This window comes from Hyla sarda, chromosome 12 (genome assembly GCF_029499605.1).
Source record: "Hyla sarda isolate aHylSar1 chromosome 12, aHylSar1.hap1, whole genome shotgun sequence".
In the NCBI taxonomy this organism is placed as follows: domain Eukaryota; kingdom Metazoa; phylum Chordata; class Amphibia; order Anura; family Hylidae; genus Hyla; species Hyla sarda.
This window is the reverse complement of record NC_079200.1, coordinates 51,080,040-51,105,990: the sequence shown is the minus strand read 5'-3', so window position 1 is coordinate 51,105,990 and position 25,951 is coordinate 51,080,040. Positions and strand designations below refer to the sequence as shown.

General features: G+C 43.6%; 1 protein-coding gene across 3 annotated transcripts in view; it reads right to left on the bottom strand.

Annotated features, from left to right (window-relative positions):
* Positions 1–25,951, bottom strand: part of R3HDML (R3H domain containing like) — a 100,477-nt gene that overhangs the window by 11,788 nt on the left and 62,738 nt on the right. For all 3 annotated transcript variants that reach the window (XM_056547923.1, XM_056547924.1, XM_056547922.1), the window contains exons 3-5: positions 25,249–25,367; positions 22,384–22,516; positions 1,563–1,678 (exon numbers count right to left, since the gene is read on the bottom strand). In XM_056547923.1, the coding sequence (XP_056403898.1) occupies positions 1,563–1,678; positions 22,384–22,516; positions 25,249–25,367 (368 nt within the window). The remainder of the gene's footprint in view (positions 1–1,562; positions 1,679–22,383; positions 22,517–25,248; positions 25,368–25,951) is intronic.

The following is a 25,951-nucleotide window of genomic DNA, read 5'->3' as shown; positions in this document are numbered from 1 at the left end:
ACACCTGGACGTGACGGCAGGTGAGGCCAGAGGAAGCGGAATACCCATGAAACCAGCTTGTTGTCGCCCACCCGCACAGCCTCGGCTGTTGCGTTTTCTTTTTCCCGATCCCACCCAGGCCGGCTTTTCTGTTCATTGATGCTGATGAAATAAAGTGAATTTTATACAGGTGAGTGCAGATGTGATTTTCTTACCCCGGATTCTATAATTACTATAATACTGTTCCAAATTTACAAGAATATAAATAATATAATACTACTACTAGGTACAAAAATATAACTACCAGAATACTTTTGCCTATGTACAAGAATATAATTTCTAAACTACCTCTATGTACAATAATATAACTCCTATAATGCTACCTTCTATGTACAAGAATATTAGTACTACAATACTGTCCCTTATGTACAAGAATAGAACTAATATAATACAGCCCCATACATAGAAAATACCTCTACAATTATACTGCCTCCTATGTACAAGAATATCACTACTATAACACTGTCTCCTATGTACAAGAATATAACTACCATAATACTATCCCCTATATATACAAGAATATAACTACTATAATACTATCCCCTATATATATATATATATATATATATATATATATATATATATATAAGACTATCCCCTATATACAAGAATATAACTACTATAAAACTGCCTCCTATGTACAAGAATATAACTACTATAATACTGCCCCCTATGTACAAGAATATAACCAGTATAACATTGCTCCTATACACAATATCATAACTACTATAATACTGCCTCCTATATACAAGAATAACACTACTATAATACTGCCTCATATAAACAAGAATATAACTACTATAATATTGCCCCCTATGTACCAGAATATAGCTACAATAATACTGCCACCTATGTACAAGAATTTAACTACTAAAATATTATCCCCTATATACAAGAATATAACTACCATAATACTGCCTCCTATGTACAAGAATATCACTACTATAATATTATCCCCTATATACAAGAATATAACTACTACAATACTGCTCCTATATACAAGAATACTACTACTATAATACTGCCTCCTATATACAACAATAATACTACTATAATACTGCCTCATATAAACAAGAATATAACTACTATAATATTACCCCTATGTACAAGAATATAGCTACAATAATACTGCCTCCTATATACAAGAATATAACTACTATAATACTGCCTCCTATATACAAGAATATAACTACTATAATACTGCCTCCTATATACAAGTATATCACTACAATAATACTGCCTCCTATGTACAAGAATATAACTAATATAATAATGCCCCCTACATTTAAGAATATTACTAATATATTTATGGTCCTTACAGACATCTGAAGAATTTTTCTATGAGCCATGTGACCTCGGACGCCTGCTAGCTTCTTTTCTGAATAGCAGTAATGAGTGAATAGGGCCTTGTTAATCTCCATGCACCAGGGTAAACACTGTCCTGTTATGATTGGTTCCTGTGAACTTTTAATTTCCTTTGCAGAAAATGGAAAAAATCAAACCCAGGAGAAAGTTTCACTTACTTAATGGAATAGTTGCAGACCAGAAGGACAGCTTGTCTCCATGTACTTCCCCACACATTGATGTTATTGCAAGTGTTGATGGCACAGCCTATTTTATTGGACGATGCCCATACCATCTGCAAGAAATTGCTTGGTTTTTAGTCGTTTCAATAATACACTTGTAAAAGGATAGTCATTCATCACAATTTCATATAATATATTATAACACACTCTGGGCTTTATTTATGAAAACCCTAGTGCCAATAAAGGGCATTTTATATCAAAGCTGTGCCAGTTTTACATGTCACCCATACCAACGTACCCGGCTCGGAGTACTGAGCAAGATTCCCCCATCTGTCCTCTCATGTAGAGTCAGGATCTATTCACACGACGGAATTTCTGCTTGCGGAATTCCGCCTCAAATTAAAGCCCATAGACTTCTATGGGATTCCACACTCCCATTCACACTTCTGAAATTCCGCTCGCGGAATTTCAGAAGTATGAATGGGAGTGCGGAATCCTATAGAAGTCTATGGGCTTTAATTTGAGGCAAAATTCCGCAAGTGGAAATTCCGCCGTGTGATTAGACCCTCAAGACTGTGTTTACAAGGAGCACATTGGTCATTGCAGTTGGTGTTTTACATTGTGCTGGGATTTCCTGCTGAGAAGAGGGAAAGAGCTGCTTCATTTAATGCTTGTATAAAGAGCTGCTTTATTTAATGCTTGTATAAAGAGCGGTTGAGGAAGAAAAGCCAAAGACTTTGCTAATGTCAAAGTAAAAGTACATTCTGATGATTTTACATGGGGAGAGTAGTTCCCATAAATACTACATGAGGTGGAATTTTTCTTCCAAAGAGTATCACAAGACAAAGCTCTTCATATTTGGGCATCTTTGAATGGGCAGATGCAAACATTTTTTGTTGTTACTGATGAAAATTATAGACCTTTTGAAATATGGTTGTTTAAAATATTTTGAATATTTAAAAAAGACAACCGCTCCTGAAAATCCCACCACTAGGATTTCCTATACCTACTGATTTACTAACCAGTCCTGCAACAGCATCAGGCTTGTCCATGAGTCATAGACAAGAGATGAGTCATGGATAAGACTGCCAGAGCAGACACACCAATCACCTCCCACCACTACAAGGGAGGGACACGCCCCTTCTCACCACACACCAATCACCTCCCACTACCACAAGAGAGGGACATGCCCCCTTCCCCTTAGAGGATTTATAACACTGTGAGCAAATGAAAAGAGGGATTTCTATAATAAATATAGATGTTAGAGGCATAAAAATTACATGTACATGGTGGTCAGGATTAAGTACTGAGGAGCATATCATTTTTTTTTTTTTTTTTTGTGGGATCTGACAGGTACGCTTTAAGATGTGGTCAAATCATGGGTAACATCAAAGTTTGGTCAAAGCCCAAGTCGGAATTTTGGTGGGGGCTCAAATGTTTTGATCACATAAAGCAGTGGTGGTCCCACATGTACATAGGGGGAGATGTATCAAAACCTGTCCAGAGGAAAAAGTTGTCCAGTTGCCCATAGCAACCAATCAGATTGCTTGTTTCATTTTTCACAGGCCTTTCTAAAAATGAAAAAAGCGATCTGATTGGTTGCTATGGGCAACTGGGCAAGTTTTCCTCTGCCCAGGTTTTGATAAATCTCCCCCTTTAACCCCTTAAGGACTCAGACCATTTTGGCCTTAAGGACTCAGACAATTTAATTTTTACGTTTTCATTTTTTCCTCCTCGCCTTCTAAAAATCATAACTCTTTTATATTTTCATCCACAGACTAGTATGAGGGCTTGTTTTTTGCGCGACCAGTTGTCCTTTGTAATGACATCACTCATTATATCATAAAATGTATGGCGCAACCAAAAAACACTATTTTTGTGGGGAAATTAAAACGAAAAACGCAATTTTGCTAATTTTGGAAGGTTTTGTTTTCACGCCGTACAATTTCTGGTAAAAATGACGTGTGTTCTTTATTCTGAGGGTCAATACGATTAAAATGATACCCATTATTATATACTTTTATATTATTGTTGCGCTTAAAAAAAATCACAAACTTTTTAACCAAATTAGTACGTTTATAATCCCTTTATTTTGATGACCTATAACTTTTTTATTTTTCCGTATAAGCAGCGGTATGGGGGCTCATTTTTTGCGCCATGATCTGTACTTTTTTTTGATACCACATTTGTATATAAAAAACTTTTAATACATTTTTTATAATTTTTTTTTAATAAAATGTATTAAAAAAATAGGAATTTTGGACTTTTTAAATTTTTTTTCGTTCACGCCGTTCACCGTACGGGATCATTAACATTTTATTTTAATAGTTCGGACATTTACGCATGCGGCGATACCAAATATGTCTATAAAAAATGTTTTTTACGCTTTTTGGGGGTAAAATAGGAAAAAACGGACGTTTTACTTTTTTATTGGGGGAGGGGATTTTTCACTTTTTTTTTACTTTTACTTTTACATTTTTTTACATTTTTTTTTACACTTGAATAGTACCCATAGGGGACTATTCATAGCAATACCATGATTGCTAATACTGATCTGTTCTATGTATAGGACATAGAACAGATCAGTATTATCGGTCATCTTCTGCTCTGGTCTGCTCGATCACAGACCAGAGCAGGAGACGCCGGGAGCCGCACGGAGGAAGGTGAGGGGACCTCCGTGCGGCGTTATGAATGATCGGATCCCCGCAGCAGCGCTGCGGGCGATCCGATCGTTCATTTTAATCGCGAACTGCCGCAGATGCCGGGATCTGTATTGATCCCGGCACCTGAGGGGTTAATGGCGGACGCCCGCGAGATCGCGGGCGTCGGCCATTGCCGGCGGGTCCCTGGCTGCGATCAGCAGCCGGGATCAGCCGCGCATGACACGGGCATCGCTCCGATGCCCGCGGTTATGCTTAGGACGTAAATGTACGTCCTGGTGCGTTAAGTACCACCTCACCAGGACGTACATTTACGTCCTGCGTCCTTAAGGGGTTAATAGTCATCTCCAATAAAGTCTATGGGTGTTATGTAGAATAAAAAATTTTAGGCTTCAAAAGAGAGAAACACCTTTTTTAAGCTAGATGGGATACTAGAACCGTCTTTGGACTCCATTTTAAGAGAAGTCTGTTTTTAAGAGGTTGATGTCCCAGATGTGGATTATATGAATAATGAAAAATATGACTACCAGAGGCATAACTAGAAAATGTGTGGGGCACCTCAGGAGAACAAGTCTTCACTGATGGAGACCCCTAAATCCTCTAGGTGGTGTAGGCCTTGGGATGCATGAGTCTTGTGCCTTCCCTATAGACCACAACTTCTTATAATTGTGCAGTAGCACCAGGCCCGTCGCTACAGGACAGGCAAACCAAGCAATTGCTTGGGGCCCCGAGCTGGCCAGGGGCCCCGAGCAGAGCTGGTGCTTGCCCGTCCTGAAGCGACGGGGCAATTCCCCCCATCACTATTAAGGACATCCCTGTGTCCTGAAATATGTTTTCAGGACACAGGGATGCCCCCGTTAACTCTCTGCGGCCCCGCGTTAAGTTTAAAAAAGATAGGGCACGCCGGGACATCACTGACGTCCCGTGCGTGTGCCCATAGCAACGGAGGCGCAGAAGACTGGAGCAGGAGGAGGAGGAAGACATACGCTGGCCAGCTTGGTAAGTGATCAGCAGGACGTCATCTTCGGTGTTCCAACCACTGCTTCTCCGGTCCCGGGAACTAATGATATTGCCGGACCGGAGGAGCGGTGGTCGGAGCACTGAAGTGGGGCAGTACACAGGCATTCAGCCTCCAGCCATACACTGTATATGGCTGGAGGCTGTATGTCTGTGGGGAACACTGCCTACCTAATAAGGGGAACACTGCCAGCCTAATGTGGGGGAACACTGCCTGCCTAATGTGGGGGGAACGCTGCCAACCTAATGTGGGGGAACACTGCCAGCCTAATGTAGGGGGGGGGGGGGAGCACTGCCTACCTAATCTGGGGGGAACACTGCCTACCTAATGTGGGGGGAACACTGCCTACCTAATGTGGGGGAAACTCTGCTGCACCTAATGTGGGGGGAACACTGCCTACCTAATGTGGGGGGAACTCTGCTGCACCTAATGTGGGGGGAACTCTGCTGCACCTAATGTGGGGGCCTCGTATCGACGTTCGCTCATGTCACTCTCCCAGAATTCAAGGGCCAGCAATACTACGTCCTGACGCCAGCCCTAGAGCGTAACGTGTGTGAACATCAGGTGGTGGGGGGGGCTCCATGTCCATTTTGCTTGGGGCCCCACATTCCTTCAAACGGCCCTGAGTAGCACTAACTGAATAGACTGTAACCCCTTCAACTCCAGATCTGTGAGGAAGCCCCTCTACTGTCAAAGAAGACACATAGAAAATGGGGGAGGAAGGGGGGGGGGGTCCTGTCACAGATTTTCTTTTTATTAGGACCCAGGAGCTTCAGGTTCTGCCCTGACAAATTCTCTTTCAAATTGGACTGGATGTCATGCAAGCAGATATCCATCTGTCGGGCCCCAACCACTGCAGTTAGTTTCCTACATAAAACCCAAATTAAACAAAACCTGATCTTCACTGACGTTCACAAGTCCACAGAGTCCAATTGTCGGTTTGTCTCCATTGAGCAGAAGTGTAGTTGAAGAGCAGCGGTTAATGGAGATTTAAGAAGCAGAAGACCCAGCTGTGGGCTGAAGACCAGGTCCAACACAAACAATGCAATAGATACTTCTCTATGAAACCCACCACAGAACCTCAGTCCAGGACTTGTGCGTCAAGATGTGCACTTGCTGATTTCATATTCCTGCTGCTTGGCCAAAAATCATGCTGTAATGGTTTATTTTCAACCTGATGTTACAATATCTAAGCCTTGGAAGGAAGTAAAAACAGCAGATCTGACGGCTCAAAAATAATAGAAGTTTTATAATTCCTACAAGACGATTTATTTTCAGGAGCCAAAGCAAATGTTTTCTATTCCTTTTTAGGTTCACAGTGAGGACTGTTGAAAAATGAGCTGCCTGCAAAAGTATTGGGACCTTCAAGAGGACAAGAAGCCAATCTTAAGACAAACATATCACAAATTGTACTTAAAGGGGTACTCCAGGGTTCTGAACATATTGTCACGGTCAAGACCCAAGTGCCGTGACACCGCGTCCCCTCCATTCATGCTTTAATACATGAATCCTAAAAATGAAATTCTATATGATGAGGAGTCATCTTGCCCCTCACCAAAGGTATTGTACATGCACACCAGATTAGAGTTGATAAAAGCTTTAGCTGATCATTATTTGGAAAGAAGACTACTGTGTTTGAAATTTTCAGATGAGTCAAACGAAAGATCTGCCAGAAAAGAATGATCTCCGAATGTCCCTTCATCCATTGTTATTGATCATGTATGGTCAGTTTGATCAACAGTAATGGCCAATATCATCTGAAATAGGAATAACTAAATTGGCAAAGGATCGACATCAGATTGTTGGTTCTTCAACTATTCTTCATCCATCAATCTTTCTTAATCTAATGTTTATGACAACCTTAACCCCTTAAGGACCCGGGCTTTTTCCGTTTTTTCATTTTCAATTTTTCCTCCTTAACTTTAAAAAATCATAACTCTTAAAAATTTTCACCTAAAATTATATATAATGGCTACATTTTTGCGTCACTAATTCTACTTTGTAATGACATTAGTCATTTTACCCAAAAATCTACGGTGAAACAGGAAAAAAAATCAATGTGCGACAAAATTGATGAAAAAACACTATTTTGTAAGTTTTGGGGGCTTCTGTTTTTACGCAGTACATTTTTTGTCAAAAATGATACCTTATCTTTATTCTGTAGGTCCATACGGTTAAAATGATACCCTACTTGTATAGGTTTGAATTCGTATCACTTCCGAAAAAAATCATGAATACATGCAGGAAAATTTATACGTTTAAAATGGTCATCTTTTGACCCCTATAACTTTTTTATTTTTCTGTGTTCAGGGCACTTTGAGGACTCATTTTTTGCGCCGTCATCTGAAGTTTTTAGCGGTACCATTTTTGTTCTGATCAGACTTTTTGATCACTTTTTTTTGCGCGTACGCCATTAAACGTGCGGTTTAAAAAGCAGTATATTTTTATAATTTGGACATTTCTGCACGCGGCGATACCATATATGTTTATTTTTATTATTATTTACATAATGTTTTTTTTATTTTTGGAAATGCCGGGTGATTCAAACTTTTATTAGGGGAAGGGATAATTGAAAGGGTTAATGATTTTTTTTACACTTTTCTTATGCAATATTTTAGCTCCTATAGGGGCTATAACATTGCGTTAACTGATCTTTTACACTGATTGATCCATCTCCATAGGAATGGATCATTCAGTGTTTTCGGCGATTGAATGCTCAAGCCTGGATCTCAGGCCTGAAGCATTCAATCGGCGATCGGACTGCAGGAAGGAAGGTAAGAAGACCTCCTCCTGTGCTACAGCTGTTCGGGATGCCGCGATTATACTGCGGCGATCCCGAACAGCTCCCTGAGCTAACCGGCACATTTTACTTTTTTTTTAGCCGCGCGGCTCAGCTTTGAGCGCGCGGCTAAAGGGTTAATAGCGCGCGGCACAGTGATCAGTGCCGCACGCTATTAGAGGCGGGTCCCGGCATCACTATGACGCCGGGCCCGCCGCGATATGATGCGGGGTCACTGTGTGACCCCGCGTTATATCGCAGGACCGGGACCCAGGACGTACTCATACGTCCTGGGTACTTAAGAGGTTAAAGGGGTACACTGGAGGAAAAAAATTTTTTATTAAAGAGGCACTGTCATTATGAAAAACGTTTTATATTTTGTAGTACTAGAGAAAAGATGACTTTTTTAAATTAACATTTATTTTTTTTTTAATGTAAATTTTACTAAAAAATAAAAAAATAAAAATAGACGCCACTAGGGGTCATCTCACTTTATGCAGACTAATCTGCATTTTGCAGCATACTGGATACTGGCCGTAAAGTGTGTTGGTATCCAGTATAGGAGATCTCCATTGCACCACTACAGCCTTCAGCTGTTCCTAAACTACAACTCCCATGATGGAAGTTGTAGTTTTGCAACAGTTAGGGTACAACCATTGTAAAACTGTTTTAGAGCTGTGTATTCTCCAGCTGTGTACCTCCAGCTCTTGCAAAACTACAGACAAAGGATGTGTGGTCATGCTGGGAGTTGTAGTTTTGCAACAGCTAAAGGCAACATTGCTCTAACACAGTGCTTTATAAACACTGCAGATCTAGTTGTTGCAAAACTACAACTCTCAGCAAGTCAGCATGCTTGAACAGCCAAAGCTTTCTCTGACTCCTGAATGACAAAGAAGCTGATCAGATGTTCAGGAGTCTGTGAAAGCTGAATGACACACATAGTGATAGCATCCAGCTTTACTAGGAACAGTACAAAAATGTATGCATAAAAACTACTGTGCAGTGATTTGTAGACTGCCAGACTGCTCCCAGACTCAGAGCAGATGAGGAACCACAGTGAGGGAGAGAGATGGACAAAGCAAGGGAAGAAGACAAAGCAAGTGAGCTAAATTTAAATGCTATTTGTTAGGGATATATAGGTCCTAGAAACATAAAAATGATATGAACATGATCAGGACTAAGCATTGAGTAACATATTTTTTGCACTATGACGTGTATACTTTAAGCCTACTAGTACTTATCAGTTGCTGTATGATCCAGAGGAAGTTGTGTTGTCCTTTGTGTCAGGAACTGTCCAGAACAGGAGCAAATCCCCAGAGAAAACCTCATCTGTTCCAGACAGTTCATGACATAGACAGAGGTGTCAGCAGAGAGCACTGTGATCAGACTGGAAAGGACAGCACAACTTTTTCTGGAGCATACAGCAGCTGATAAGTACTAGAAGGCCGTATAGTCTCTACAATTTTCTGGCACAAGTTGAAATATTTTTTTTCCCCTCTGGAGAATCCCTTTAAACCCCTCCAGTCAGCCAAAAGCCATAAAGAACCCATACACATGTTATAGCTGTCTGTCGAATGTTAGGGTATGTTCACACTGCGGAATTCCACAAGGGGAATTCCGTGCAGTGAACATTACCATCAGTGTGGACGGATCTTCCGCGAGACCTATTCAAACTGCGGAATTTTAGCGATGGACATAGGGAGCCCATCTTTGCTTTAATGGGTGGAGTGACAGCTGGGTGGGAGGAAGATCATTTTGCAAGAATTGTAGTTTTGCAACAGCTGGAGGCACCCTGGTTCGAAAACACTGGTCTATTGCATTGAAGAGATCACATGTGTGCTTCAATGGGTGGGGTGACTGATGTGTGGGAGTCAGAAAAGTGATCTCACACCTACAAACAAGGAATCATGGAATTGGAGTTTAAGGGAACAAACTCCAACAGGAACAGCTTTATGGTAATCTCATGACATAGCCATTTAGCCCCAAGACAAGCACAGATCCTTCCTAAGCTTGTCTATTACTGTCTGCCAGGTACCTACTATAATCACCATATGGTGGAGAACCCCTTTAAAATAACAAGCCTATAATTCCCAGGGGTCACCTTTTGGCACTTGTTTGAATATTGGCACCACATTTGCTATGTGCCAGTCATAGGGAACAGACCCCGTCACTATAGGGTCCTTTAATATTAGAAATAGGGGTCTGTCTACTACATTCCTTAAGGGGTACTCCCCTGGAAAACATTATATTTTTTTTTTTTACCCCTTAAGGACACATGACGTTCTCATACGTCTCCATTTCCGAGTCCTTAAGGACACATGACGTATGAGAACGTCATGTGTTTTACCGGCCCCCCGCAACCATCTGGAGCGGAGCCGGTGCCCGATGCCTGCTGAAATCGTTCAGCAGGCATCGGGGCATATCGCCCAGGGGGGTCATTATGACCTCCCATGTCGGCGATGGCCGCAGATCGCTGGACAATTCAGTCCAGCGATCTGCGGCGGATTCCGGGTCAATCGGGTCTCCAGTGACCCGGTGACCCGGAATTATTGGCTGATCGGGGCCGTCAGAGACGGCCCCGAACAGCCAGACCCAGCAGGGGTGAGGTGGCACTGGTGCCACCTCACGATCGCCCTGATTCGTCGGCCGGATTACCGACCGACCAATCAGGGCACCTGCTGCGGGTGTCACTCCCGCACCCGCTCCGCCCCTCTTCCAGAGGACGTGAGCGGGTGTGGGACGTGCACCCCAGGTGCTGGGGACCCCGATTCCCGGCGTCAATGTTGGGATCGGGGCTCCAGGAGCAGCGGCGGCGACGACGAGGGACTGACCTGTGCGGCGAGGATCGTTGGAGGTGAGTGACAGCCTCCTGCTGTTGCTTAGCAACAGCTCCCAGCATGCAAAAAGGGCATGCTGGGAGCTGTAGTTATGCAACAGCAGGAGGCAGACCACCACAACTCCCAGCATTCCCTTATGGGCATGCTGGGACTTGTAGTTTTGCAACAGCTGGAGGCACATTCTTTCTATGGAAAAGTGTACCTTCAGCTGTTGTATAACTACAACTCCCAGCTTGCACAATCAGCTAAAGTGCATGCTGGGAGTTGTAGTGGTGCATCTGGTGGTTGCATAACTACAACTCCCAGCATGCCCGTTGGCTGTCGGTGACTGCTGAGAGTTGTAGTTTTGCAACAGCTGAAGGCACACTGAGTTAAGTAGCAAACCAGTGTGTCTCCAGCTGTTGCATAACTACAATCCCCAGCATCCCCAGCCAAAGTAGTATGCCTCCAGCTGTTGCATAACTACAACACCCAGCATGCCCTTCCGCTGTCCGTACATGCTGGGGGTTGTAGCTTTTGCAACAGCTGAAGGCACACTGGTTGCAAAACACTGAGTTTGTTACCAAACTCGGTGTTTCACAACCAGTGTGCCTCCAGCTGTTGCAAAACTACAACTCCCAGCATGCACTGATAGACTGTACATGCTGGGAGTTGTAGTTTTGCAACAGCTGGATGTTCCCCCCCCCAATGTGAATGTACAGGGTACACTCACATGGGCGGAGGATTACAGTAAGTATCCGGCTGCAAGTTTGAGGTGCGGCAAAATTTCTGCCGCAGCTCAAACTGCCAGCGAGAAACTACTGTGAACCCCCCGCCCGTGCGACTGTACCCTAAAAACACTACACTACACTAACACAAAATAAAATAAAAAGTAAAAAACACTACATATATACATACCCCTACACAGCCCCCCTCCCCAATAAAAATGAAAAACGTCTGGTACGCCACTGTTTCCAAAACGGAGCCTCCAGCTGTTGCAAAACAACTACTCCCAGTATTGCCAGATAGCCGTTGACTGTCTAGGTATGCTGGGAGTTTTACAACAGCTGGAGGCACCCTGTTTGGGAATCACTGGCGTAGAATACCCCTATGTCCACCCCTATGCAAGTCCCTAATTTAGGCCTCAAATGCGCATGGCGCTCTCACTTTGGAGCCCTGTCGTATTTCAAGGCAACAGTTTAGGGCCACATATGGGGTATCGCCGTACTCGGGAGAAATTGCCTAACAAATTTTGGGGGGTATTTTCTGCTATTACCCTTTTAAAAAATGTAAAATTTTTGGGAAAACAAGCATTTTAGGTAAAAAATATATATATTTTTTTACATATGCAAAAGTCGTGAAACACCTGTAGGGTATTAAGGTTCAAATGACCCCTTGTTACATTCCCCGAGGGGTCTAGTTTCCAAAATGGTATGCCATGTGTTTTTTTTTTGCTGTCCTGGCACCATAGGGGCTTCCTAAATGCGGCATGCCCCCAGAGCAAAATTCGCTTTCAAAAAGCCAAATGTGACTCCTTCTCTTCTGAGACCTGTAGTGCGCCAGCAGAGCACTTTTCACCCCCATATGGGGTGTTTTCTGAATCGGGAGAAATTGGGCTTCAAATTTTGGGGGGTATTTTCTGCTATTACCCTTTTTAAAATTGTAAACATTTTGAGAAACCAAGCATTTTAGGTAAAAAAATATATATATTTTTTTACATATGCAAAAGTCGTGAAAAACCTGTAGGGTATTAAGGTTCACATTACCCCTTGTTACGTTCCCCGAGGGGTCTAGTTTCCAAAATGGTATGCCATGTGTTTTTTTTTTTGCTGTTCTGGCACCATAGGGGCTTCCTAAATGCGGCATGCCCCCAGAGCAAAATTTGCTTTCAAAAAGCCAAATGTTACTCCTTCTCTTCTGAGACCTGTAGTGCGCCAGCAGAGCACTTTTCACCCCCATATGGTGTGTTTTCTGAATCGGGAGAAATTGGGCTTCAAATTTTGGGGGGGTATTTTCCGCTATTACCCTTTTTAAAAATGTAAAATTTTTGGGAAACCAAGCATTTTAGGTAAAAAATATATATATTTTTTTTACATATGCAAAAGTCGTGAATCACCTGTAGGGTATTAAGGTTCACTTTACCCCTTGTTACGTTCCCTGAGGGGTCTAGTTTCCAAAATGGTATGCCATGTGTTTTATTTTTGCTGTCCTGGCACCAAAGGGGCTTCCTAAATGCGGCATGCCCCCCAAAAACCATTTGTCGCTCCTTCCCTTCTGAGCCCTTGTTACGCCGAGCGCTCCGGGTCCCCGTTCCTCCCCGGAGCGCCCGCCTCATCTTCGTTGTTGCAGCGCCCCGGTCAGATCCACTGACCGGGTGCGCTGCGGTCCCGCCTTCAGCCGGGATGCGATTCGCGATGCGGATAGCGCCCGCTCGCGATGCGCACCCCGGCCCCCGTACCTGACTCGCTCTCCCTCGGTTCTGTCCCGGCGCGCGCGGCCCCGCTCCCTAGGGCGCGCGCGCGCCGGGTCTCTGCGATTTAAAGGGCCAGTGCACCAATGATGGTGCCTGGTCCAATCTTCCCAATTAGCTTAATTGGTAATCACCTGTGCACTTCCCTATATTACCTCACTTCCCTTGCACTCCCTTGCCGGATCTTGTTGCACTTGTGCCTAGTGAAAGCGTTCCCTTGTCTGTTCCTAGTCCGTGTTCCTGACCTCCTGCCGTTGCCCCTGACTACGATCCTTGCCGCCTGCCCCCGACCTTCTGCTACGTCCGACCTTGCTTCTGCCTACTCCCTTGTACCGCGCCTATCTTCAGCAGTCAGAGAGGTGAGCCGTTGCTAGTGGATACGACCTGGTCACTACCGCCGCAGCAAGACCATCCCGCTTTGCGGCGGGCTCTGGTGAAAACCTGTAGTGGCTTAGAACCGGTCCACTAGCGCGGTCCTCGCCATCCCTCTCTGGCACAGAGGATCCACTACCTGCCACCCGGCATCGTGACAGTAGATCCGGCCATGGATCCCGCTGAAGTTCCTCTGCCAGTTGTCGCTGACCTCCCTACGCTGGTCGCCCAGCAAGCTCGTCAGATCGCCCAGCAGTCGCAACTCCTCCGCAGCAACCGGTCCTTCCTAACCCCTGCTTGTCCCTGCCGGACAAATTTGGCGTAAAGATCGCCCAACGAGATCAACAGCTGGCATACTTGATCTCCGAGACACAGCGTCTTCAGTCACAGTTACAGCAGCTGCTGCCGCAGATACAGCAACTTCAGTCACAGCAGCTGCTGCCGCAGATACAGCAACTTCAGTCACAGCTACAGCTGCAACAACCATCTCCTCCGCCGGCTCCTGCAACTCCTCCGCAGCAACCAGCCGTTCTTAACCCCTGCTTGTCCCTGCCGGACAAGTTTGATGGGGACCGCAATGATTCTGCCACAGCCACAGTCCAGTCCTTCTTCGCTGAGGTCCGTGGTGTCTTCGAGGAGCCTGCCCGAGCTTCTTCTGCCGAGATTGCCCTGCTGAACCTGGAACAGGGTGTTTCTTCCGTTGGCGAGTACGCCATTCAGTTCCGTGCTCTTGCTTACGAGTTGTCCTGGAATAGTGAGGTTCTCTGCGCGACCTTTAAAAAAGGCCTATCCAGCAACATTAAAGATGTTCTGGCCGCACGAGAGACTCCTGCTGACCTACATGAACTCATTCATCTTGCCACTCGCATTGACATGCGTTCTTCCGGATGGCGTCTGGAGCTCCGCCTGGATATGGACTTTGTTCGCACGAAGCGTTTTTTCTCCCCGGCTCCTCTCTCCTCTGGTCCTCTGCAATCCGTTCCTGTGCTTCCCGCCGCGGAGGCTATGCAAGTTGACCGGTCTCGCTTGACACCTCTAGAGAGGACACGACGCCGCATGGAGAATCTTTGCCTGTACTATGCCGGTACCGAACACTTCCTGAAGGATTGTCCTATCCGTCCTCCCCGCCTGGAAAGACGTACGCTGACTCCGCACAAAGGTGACACAGTTCTTGATGTCAACTCTGCTTCTCCACGCCTTACTGTGCCTGTGCGGATGTCTGCCTCTACCTTCTCCTTCTCTACTATGCTCTTCTTGGATTCCGGATCTGCAGGAAAATTTTTTTTGGCCTCTCTCATCAACAGGTTCTACGTTCCTGTGACCAGTCTCGCCAGACCCCTCTACATCTATTGTTTTTACAATAAAAGATTGGACTGTCTCGTACGTTTCCACACAGAACCCCTCCTAATTTGCATCGGACCTCATCACGGAAAAATTGAGTTTGTTTTCCTCAGGTTCTTTGGCCCCAAGAAGAGGGGGAGACCCAAGGGGGGGGGTACTGTTACGCCGAGCGCTCCGGGTCCCCGTTCCTCCCCGGAGCGCCCGCCTCATCTTCGTTGTTGCAGCGCCCCGGTCAGATCCACTGACCGGGTGCGCTGCGGTCCCGCCTTCAGCCGGGATGCGATTCGCGATGCGGATAGCGCCCGCTCGCGATGCGCACCCCGGCCCCCGTACCTGACTCGCTCTCCCTCGGTTCTGTCCCGGCGCGCGCGGCCCCGCTCCCTAGGGCGCGCGCGCGCCGGGTCTCTGCGATTTAAAGGGCCAGTGCACCAATGATGGTGCCTGGTCCAATCTTCCCAATTAGCTTAATTGGTAATCACCTGTGCACTTCCCTATATTACCTCACTTCCCTTGCACTCCCTTGCCGGATCTTGTTGCACTTGTGCCTAGTGAAAGCGTTCCCTTGTCTGTTCCTAGTCCGTGTTCCTGACCTCCTGCCGTTGCCCCTGACTACGATCCTTGCCGCCTGCCCCCGACCTTCTGCTACGTCCGACCTTGCTTCTGCCTACTCCCTTGTACCGCGCCTATCTTCAGCAGTCAGAGAGGTGAGCCGTTGCTAGTGGATACGACCTGGTCACTACCGCCGCAGCAAGACCATCCCGCTTTGCGGCGGGCTCTGGTGAAAACCTGTAGTGGCTTAGAACCGGTCCACTAGCGCGGTCCTCGCCATCCCTCTCTGGCACAGAGGATCCACTACCTGCCACCCGGCATCGTGACAGCCCTCTACTGCGCCTGCCGAACAATTAACATAGACATATGAGGTATGTGCTTACTCGTGAGAAATTGGGTTTCAAATACAAGTAAAAATTTTCTCCTTTTTACCCCTTGCAAAAATTCAAAAATTGGGTCTACAAGAACATGCGAGTGTAAAAAATGAAGATTTTGAATTTTCTCCTTCACTTTGCTGCTATTCCTGTGAAACACCTAAAGGGTTAATACACTTACTGAATGTCATTTTGAATACTTTGGGGGGTGTAGGTTTTATAATGGGGTCTTTTATGGGGTATTTCTAATATGAAGACCCTTCAAATCCACTTTGAAAGTTAAACAGATTTGTAAATTACTTCTATTTAAAAACCAAATAGAAGTTTGTATATTGGTGAATTACCAATATACACCTTAATCCTTCCAGTACTTATCAGCTGCTGTATACTCCACAGGAAGTTATTTTCTTTTTGAACTTCCTTTCTGTTTGACCACAGTGCTCTCTGCTGACACCTCTATCCATTTTAGGAACTGTCCAGAGCAGGATAGGTTTGCTATGGGGATGTGCTCCTACACTGTACAGTTCCTAAAATGGACAGAGATGTCAGCAGAGAGCACTGTGGTCAAACAGAAAGGAAATTCAAAAAGAAAATAATTTCCTCTGTAGTATACAGCAGCTAATAAGTACTGCAAGGATTAAGATTTTTAAATTGAAGTAATTTACAAATCTGTTTAACTTTCTGACACCATTTAATTAAAAAAAAAAAAAAATGAAGAAATTTACCAGTGGAATACCCCTTAAACTCCCTTAGAACGTGGGGTGAATGCCACCTGGACCTGGTGATTTGTCTATAATTGCTCACTACTTTTTTGAAGGGCGAAGGTTTTTATTTTAACCTTTTTTTTTTTTTTACTATTTACCATATATACATTTTGGGGGTAGTTTTACTCTCTTTGGCAATAAGTCTTTGTGTCTCCATCTTTGCTGCTTTTCTCTGTTTTTAACATATAACATTTTTTCTCTATAGCTTTTTAATGCTCCTTCACTGCCTTCCTGTTTTAGTAGTGTAACTGCTTTTTTTTTGTCAATTATTGCCCCCTTTACATTTGTATTCATCCACATTCATCCTGTTCCGTACCTCTCACTGTGAGAATTGAAGATGTTTTTTTAAAATACCCCATTAGTGTCCATACTCTTGCTGTTGAGGACATTATCCCAATTATAGTGATAAGGGCTTCATTGAGCTTATCAAACTTTACCTTCCTAAAGTTTGTTGTTCTTTTGGCTCCTCTAAGGCTACGTTCACATGTTAAAATATCCGAAATTCAGCTGCAGCAGAGTCCCATTGAATTCAATGGGATACTGCTACTCTGTGCATCAAAATTTCTTTGTGCGGAGTCCGCACAGAACGGACATTCCGTGATGTGAACATAGCCCTTATTGAACAACAAGTTACATTGTATTATATTATGATCACCATATCCTAGGTGCCCCCTGTCCTGCACATTAGTTATTCTGCCAGGTCTGTTGGTTAATATTAAGTCCAGTAGGGCGCCCCCTCTGGTCGGGTGCTGCACCATTTGGGACAGATGATTATCTTTAGATATAGCCAGAATCCTGTTTCCTTTATGAGATTTACAGGTTTCAGTCTCCCAGATTATATTGAGATAGTAAAGTCCCCCATAATAACCCCCTGATTGTGATTTGCTGCCTTGTATATTTGCCTCAATAATTGATCTTCTGCAGCTTCCTTTATATTTGGCGGACAGCAAACCCCCATCAGAATTTTATTATTTATCTCCATATATTTTTACCCATAATGACTCCACATTACTATTTGCCTCACCTATATCTGCCTTTAGGCTAGGTTTCCACAGTTTTTTTTTGTGTGGCAAAAATGCCACAAATTGTGTTTTTTTGGGTGACGAAAAACGCTACGATAAGATGTTAGATAAGAGTCAAGATGAAATTATGAAACTTTGGCATTTTTTCACTCATCTTTGGCGTTTTTCCGTAGTTTTAGGCTTAGTAGCAGTTTTCTAAATTCACAGCATGTTGAGACTTTGGCATTTTTTGGACAAAATCTTGGCATTTCTCTCCTATAGAAGTCTATGGGAGAAATAAATGCGGATTTAGCATTGGCCTTTTCCCCCCCTTTTTTCAAAAGATATCCTTGAGTTACATGACTTGTCATGATAAAAACGCAGTGGGAAAAAAAGCCAATGAAAAAAACACCATGACTAAACCCCACTTAAAAAAAAAACACCACACAAACTGCATCTTGGGAGAGTAAAAAATCAGGGCAGTTTTCTAGGGCATTTTTTCAGGTCAACAAAACAAAGAAAAATAAAACAAGTGGAAACAGCCTAAGTCTGGGTTCACACCACGTTTTGTTAACTACGGTTCCCGTATACGGCTGGGAGGAGGGGGGCGGGGCTTAATCGCGGCGCCCGCACTCAGCCGTATTCGGGAACCGTATTTAATGCATGTCTATGAGCCGACCGGAGTGAACCGAATACGGCTGAGTGCGGGCGCCGCGATTAAGCCCCGCCCCCTCCTCCCAGCCGTATACGGGAACCCTAGTTAACAAAACGTGGTGTGAACCTAGCCTAAGACAGGACTTTACATAAAGCAAACTCCTCCCTCTTTCAGTTTTTTCCAATCCTTTCTAAATAGACTATAACCCTGTATGTTAACCACCCAGTCAAAGCTATCATTCACCCATGTCTCTGTTTTTCCCACTATTCCACAATTTTTCTCTAGTTCACAGGACTGGAGTTGGCCTGGTTCTGTGAGTACTGGATCAAATAGGCACTGTCAATTTAACAAACTTTTGACATGTTGTAGAGACCATCAAAATTTTTGCTCAGTCGGGGTTTAGGTGCCTGGATCGTGACCAAACACTAAAACTAGATATGATCAAGTGTTCTAAGTGAGACAAATGTATAATGTATGTCTATAGGATTGTCCCAGTCACTTGTGCTTTTCTCCAAGCTTTATCTAGCTAAGTGTTCAGACCCTGATTAATCAAGACTTTGGATACGTCTCTAGAACATGCCAAAATATTTTTTAAGTGACAAGTACACTTTAAAGGGGTTATCTGGTGATTCTAGTACGTACCTGCCAGACAGTAATGGACAGGAAGAATCTGTGCTTGTCTTGGGGCTAAATGGCTATGTTGTGAGATTACCATAACACTGAGGCTGGCTTTTTGTGAACTGCCTATTTCTTGTTGGAGTTTGTTCCCTTAAACAACAAATCCCATGATTCCTTGTTTGTAAGTGGGAGGTCACTTTTTTCCCTCCCACACATCAGCCACCCCACCCATTGAAACACACCTGTGATCCCTTCAATGTAATAGACCAGTGTTTTCTGACCAGGGTACCTTTAACTGTTGCAAAAACAGAATGATCTTCCTCCCACCCAGCAGTTGCTTCACCTATTGAGGCAAAAACGGGCTCCCTCTGATCACCTGACTAGTGATGTAATGTCTCAGGCCGCACTGCAACCTGGGAAAATGACAGTCAATTTGTATGCTGATAAAAATGAATTTTGGGGCAAAAATCACAGAAGAATTGCGAGACCACCATGAAACATAGGTATAGACACTATATTAGGAACTACACTAACTGTAGCATAGTCAAATGAAAAAAAAATCCTGGAATACCCCTTTAAATGTGGCAATACCAACACTCCAATGAGTTGCAATACCATACACAGCCCGTAGAAAAAAGTGTCACTTTTCCTGAGAAACAGACATTTTTACTAATCCTGGATACCCCCCTTTTAATCTAGAATGCCCATGTGTCCTGCCATGCTGTGGATTCACTGCATTGAATCACAGCCAACGTGTGTTTTCTCCATTTTCAGTCCCGCTATCGGCAAACTACTTCAACAGAAGCACAGGATGCACCGAGACCCCCAGATAAAAAACCATCTGTGTTTCTACAGGGATTGCCAGCTGTCACTTAACACTTCTGTGCTGAAGGGAAAGTGAAATGTGAGAGGAAGCCATCCTTCCCTAGAAAATAAATATCTGACTGTAAGATCGGACGAAGGAAAACCGTCTATGGAAAAATATTTAACTGCCTGCAGATGGCGGCTGAGGTGCCAGAGACGGGGAAGGGGAGGCCGCGGGCAGTCAAGTTACTAGAAAGTATTGTCAGGCTCCTGTACCAAAATGAGAAGAATATTACAAGAAATTTCAGGCAATTCCGAGAGTCTGGGACACGGTTTCCCAACCAGGGTACCTCCAGCTGTTGCAAAACTACAACTCCCTGCATGCCCGGACAGCCTTTGGCTGTCCGGGCATGCTGGGAGTTATAGTTTTGCAACAGCTGGAGGCACCCTGGTTGGAAGACACAGGTCTAAGTAGCTAGATTATGGTGGGTACTACTACTCTCAACTGTGTCATATCTCTGCACAACTGAGGAGTAGTGGAAGCGCAAATGTTTACGTTCCTTTATGAAAGGAAATTGTAGTTTTGAGGAGTTTGTAAAATCCGTACCTGCAACATTTGACAGCCAATTTAGAAAATGGCAGTCACCAAAGGTACAGTGGGGCAAAAAAGTATTTAGTCAGCCACCAATTGTGCAAGTTCTCCCACTTAAAAAGATGAGAGGCCTATAATTTTCATCACAGGTATACCTCAACTATGAGAGACATAATGAGAAAAAAAATCCATAAAATCACATTGTCTGATTTTTAAAGAATTTATTTGCAAATTATGGTGGAAAATAAGTATTTGGTCACCTACAAACAAGCAAGATTTCTGGCTCTCACAGACCTGTAACTTCTTCTTTAAGAGTCTCCTCTGTCCTCCACTTGTTACCTGTATTAATGGCAACTGTTTGAACTTATCAGTATAAAAGACACCTGTCCACTACCTCAAACAGTCACGCTCCAAACTCCACTATGGCCAAGACCAAAGAGCTGTCGAAGGACACCAGAAACAAAATTGTAGAGCTGCACAAGGCTGGGAAGACTGAATATGCAAGCAGCTTGGTGTGAAGAGATCAATAGTGGGAGCAATTATTAGAAAATGGAAGACATACAAGACCACTGATAATCTCTCTCGATCTGGGGCTCCACCTAAGATCTCACCCCGTGGTTTCAAAAAGATCACAACAACAGTGAGCAAAAATCCCAGAACCATATGGGGGGGGGGACCTAGTGAAGGACCTGCAGAGAGATGGGACCAAAGTAACAAAGGCTACCATCAGTAACACACTATGCCGCCAGGGACTCAAATCATGCAGTGCCAGACGTGTCCCCCTGCTTAAGCCAGTACATGTCCGGGCCCGTCTGAAGTTTGCTAGAGAGCATTTGGATAATCCAGAAGAGGATTGGGAGAATGTCATATGGTCAGATGAAATCAAACATTTTGGTAAAAACTCAACTCGTCGTGTTTGGATGAGAATGAATGCTGAGTTGCATCCAAAGAACACCATACCTACTGTGAAGCATGGGGGTGGAAACATCATGCTTTGGGGCTGTTTTCTGCAAAGCAACCAGGATGACTGATCTGTGTAAAGGAAAGAATGAATGGGGCAATGTATCGTGAGATTTTGAGTGCAAACCTCCTTGCATCAGCAAGGGCATTGAAGATAAAATGTGGCTGGGTCTTTCAGCATGACAATGATCCCAAACACACCACCCAGGGAATGAAGGAGTGGCTTCATAAGAAGCATTTCAAGGTCCTGGAGTGGCCTAGCCAGCCTCCAGATCTCAACCCCAAAGAAAACCTTTGGAGGGAGTTGAAAGTCCGTGTTGCCCAGCAACAGCCAAAAAACATCACTGCTCTAGAGAAGATCTGCATGGAGGAATAGGCCAAAATACCAGTAACAGTGTGTGAAAAACCTTGTGAAGACTTACAGAAAACATTTGACCTCTGTCATTGCCAACAAAGGGTATATAACAAAGTATAGAAATGAACTTTTTTGTTATTGACCAAATACTTGTTTTCCACCATAATTTGCAAATAAATTCTTAAAAAATCTATGTGACAATGTGAGTTTATGCATTTGTTTCTCATTATGTCTCTCATAGTTGAGGTATACCTGAAAATTACAGGCCTCTCATCTTTTTAAGTGGGAGAACTTGCACAATTGGTGGCTGACTAAATACTTTTTTGCCCCACTGTATTTCTTCCTCTAGAGACACCAAATTTAATGAAGCACAATGGACCAAAACCAGCAGATGACATGGCTCCCCAAATCATATCATATATTGGGGATTTGGAGTTTTCATGAGCTGTAAGCCATAATCATAACAATTGAACTATCTTGCTTTGCCAGTAATGAGTCTCTCTCATATATTAGTTTCACCTTTTAAGTTGCATTACTAAAAATTAGCTTTGGACGATATTCACATTTTTCGAGTTTTACCTGTATATTATATAAAATGTTTTTGCAAACAACAGGTACACTTTAAAGCAAAGTGCCATCCCGTTTTCGGACTTTTAGTAAGAAGAGTGGAGTGGTATATGTGTAGCATACCTGTGTATAGTGACTGCAGACCGAGCCACTGCATTTACTAGGACAGCTGGGATTACACTCTCGCGGGTAAGGAAAGGAGTAATGCTGCCGCTCGTCATACCATGCCTTCACCAGATCTACTATAGATCTATACCTGCAAGACAAATCCATACAAGATGGCAGAGGTGTCAACTGAAGCTCTTTGGCCCCAATGCAAAATCTATAACAGATCATTATAAAGTTAAATCCCTTCTCGATAAAAATGCCAAGGAAGACCCAACTGTTGTGAAACTACAACTCTCAGCATACACTGACAGACGCAGCTTGTTACTGCATAGTGGGAGTTGTAGTTTCACAACAGCTGGGGTGCCACAGATTGAAGACTATTGCTATATAGCATTGATAGCAAGGTGTCTCTAAAGTGAGATTAGCTGGGCGTTATGAGTAAGCAGGGTTTTATGGAATGACCCTAAGACTAAGGCTGATAAACCCCATCATCCACCAGCTCTGTCGTCTATGGATAGCTGCACAGTCCTACATCTGCCACCCTGCTCTGATCACTGTTTGCTTATCTCTATTTACTTACACAGGGAGGACTGGTTGGAAGGAATACCGATGATGTCATAGGTATGATCTTGTGGTGGATTTAAAGGGCATTTCCCCTTTAAATAGAAAGTTCTATTTATTTATAGATTTTAAGTTATATCTTTGTCCAGAAAAGTGGAATTAAAATCAACATAGCCGCTATTAAATGGGTTACCCAGCTTTTCCTAATTGACAATCTTCTTCATATACAATGCTAGGTCCCCTGCTTTGTCAAGAGTCTAGGAAAGCTGGGTGACAACCTCAGTGACGGCTGTAATGGTAACTATACTCATTTATACCTGGCTTTCCCAGCAAGTGATTTAGTTGGGAAACAGATTACATTTTAAGTGCTTATGCTAGCGTAAAAAGAAAAAGAATTAGCAATACTGACCTGCCACATACCCTGTTCTGACATTGCCGATCCCTGCTGACAGGTGCTTCCTAATGACGTCTCAACAAAAAGGAAATGCCCGCTCCGCCAATCACTGGCCATGGTTTGGCCAAGCAGTCATTTCCTGTATGTCAAGATGTTATCAGGATCAGCGAGGATCGGGTAACATTAGAACAGCAGCACTGTGGTATAAGACAGGTAAGTATCACTTGTTTTCTATTTTTTAGCCACCCACTATGCAGCCCAAGTCCTCCATTTATTTCCTTGCAGAAATGGATAACTTCTTTATGCTGTTTCCCAGAAAAATCTATTCCTGAAAAAACTGGGTGAGAATAAAAGTTGTCTGTCACCCGGCTTTCCTACACTCCTGACAAAGCAGGGGGCATGGACTATATAACTGAGTAGGATGCCATTTAGGTAAAGCTGGGTGACACTTGTTGGTTGTTATCCAGCTTTTATACAATATATAAATAAAATATATAGATAAATAGAATCTTTGATTTAGGGGGAAATGCCTTATCCACCATAAGGTGATTTTAGTACTTACCTGCCAGAACTGGGTATTTCCTGTTGGATTTTGTTCTCTAAACTACACACCCCACATTCCATGCTTGCAAGTATAAGGTCACTTTCCTTCCTTCCACACATCAGCCACCCCACCCATTGAAACACAGTGTTTTCTAACCAGGGGGCCTACAACTGTCGCACAATTGAAGCAGGACAGGCTCCCTCTGATCAGCTGACTAGTGATGTCAGGTCTCAATGCACTGCAACCTGGGAAATCCTCAGACATGAGTAATTTTGTATGCTGTTAAAATTAAATATTGGGGCGCTGATGACAGAAGAATTGTGAGAAAACTGTCACACACAGGTACAGACACTATATTATGAACTACACTTACTTTACAGCCCCTGTAGCATAGTCAAATAAAAAAATTCCTGGAATACCCATTTAAAATCCCCCATGAGATTTTACCTGTGACATCATCAGTGTTTCATCCTGAACAGCGCTACCAGATAAAGTTCATGGACATGAGTTTCATATAAACTGGCTGGAAAAAGTTTAACAGGTTTGTAAATTACTTCTATTAAAAAAATTCATCCTTCCAGTACTTATCAGCTGCTGAAGTTGAATTGTCAATTTCTGTCTGACCATATTTCTCAGTGCTCTCTGCTCTCTGACACCTCTGTCCATGTCAGGAACTGTCCAGAGTATGAAAGGTTTCTATGGGAAATAGCTCCTACTCTGGACAGTTCCTGAGACAAACAGAGGTGTCAGCAGAGAGCACTGTTGTAAGACAGAAAAGAACAACTCAACTTAAGCAGCTGATAAGTACTGGAAGGATGAAGATTTTTTAATAGAAGTAATTTACAAATCTGTTTAACTTTCTGGAGTCAGTTGATATGAAAAAAAATATGCTTTTACTGGAATACCCCTTTAAGGAGCAAAGATGCAATACCAGTCCTAACCTGTGCACAGGTGTGGCACTTTTATGGTAGTAGTTGACCTTGAGGAACAGGGAAATAACCGAAACTTACGGTTCTCTAGTTAGACCTAAATTGCTAATCGGGGTACTTCCTCTTTCATAGATTTGATAGGGAGGTCAACACAATAATTATAAGAGGGAAGTAAAGATTATCACCAGTCTGGGCATCTGTTCAGGGCCTATAAATGGTCTTGAATGCTGGTTAACTCTTGTATTCATTGTCACCATGTATCCTCTTATGCACGACTATTGGGGTGTATGATATAACTGAGCATAGCCTATCCTAGCCTATAGCATAGCATGATGCCAATGTTATATTGGCGTCCAGGATCTTTAAAATACACATACAAAAAGCTATATGGCTGGGTATAATAAAAATATCTCCTTATACGAATCTCTCTGAAGTTCTGGCCAAATTATTACCTTCCAGAATGGATGGAAAGATTCTGCCCCACATAGCGCATCAGCTGACTAGGTCCATGGTCCCATTTGCACTGGTTGGCCCATGACTCTGCGGACTTGGCTAGTCGTTCATCCCACACCTTCATTAAAAAAAGAAATTAGCATAGACACTGGTTAATAACAGACATTATATGGAATTAATCAAATTAAATGTATAGTCTCACCACACTCTTTCCTACTGGAACCAACATGGTAGTGGATTGCCTCTGGTCCATATGTTAGTGCGATTGTGCAGGCAGAGATTAGGGTTAGCAGTCCATGTAAATTGTGGTTAGCCCTATTTTATGTACCAGCAGAAATTTCACTCTGGTTTACAGAAAGTGTTCCCAAGTGTAGTGTACCCTATATGACACCCATTTGCAGTATTAGGCCATGTTCACATGTCTGAAACAAAAAACACCATGAGGCGCTCCAATGTGAAGGATCAACTAATCCAGATGAGGACAACACTCTGCAGATAGGAAGCAACTCACCAGATACTGTTGTGCAGGTACGAGGCTCAACTCTCAATACGGTAAATAAGAAGGTATGTCCTTTATTGCTCAGCTCCAACCATGGTGGTGATAGTAGTGATCTTCAATCAGCAGGAAAACAAAAAAGCAAACAAGGCTGCCGCTCCCCCTTACCCCACACTAACAGGCGGGCAATAATAGAACAAACAGGT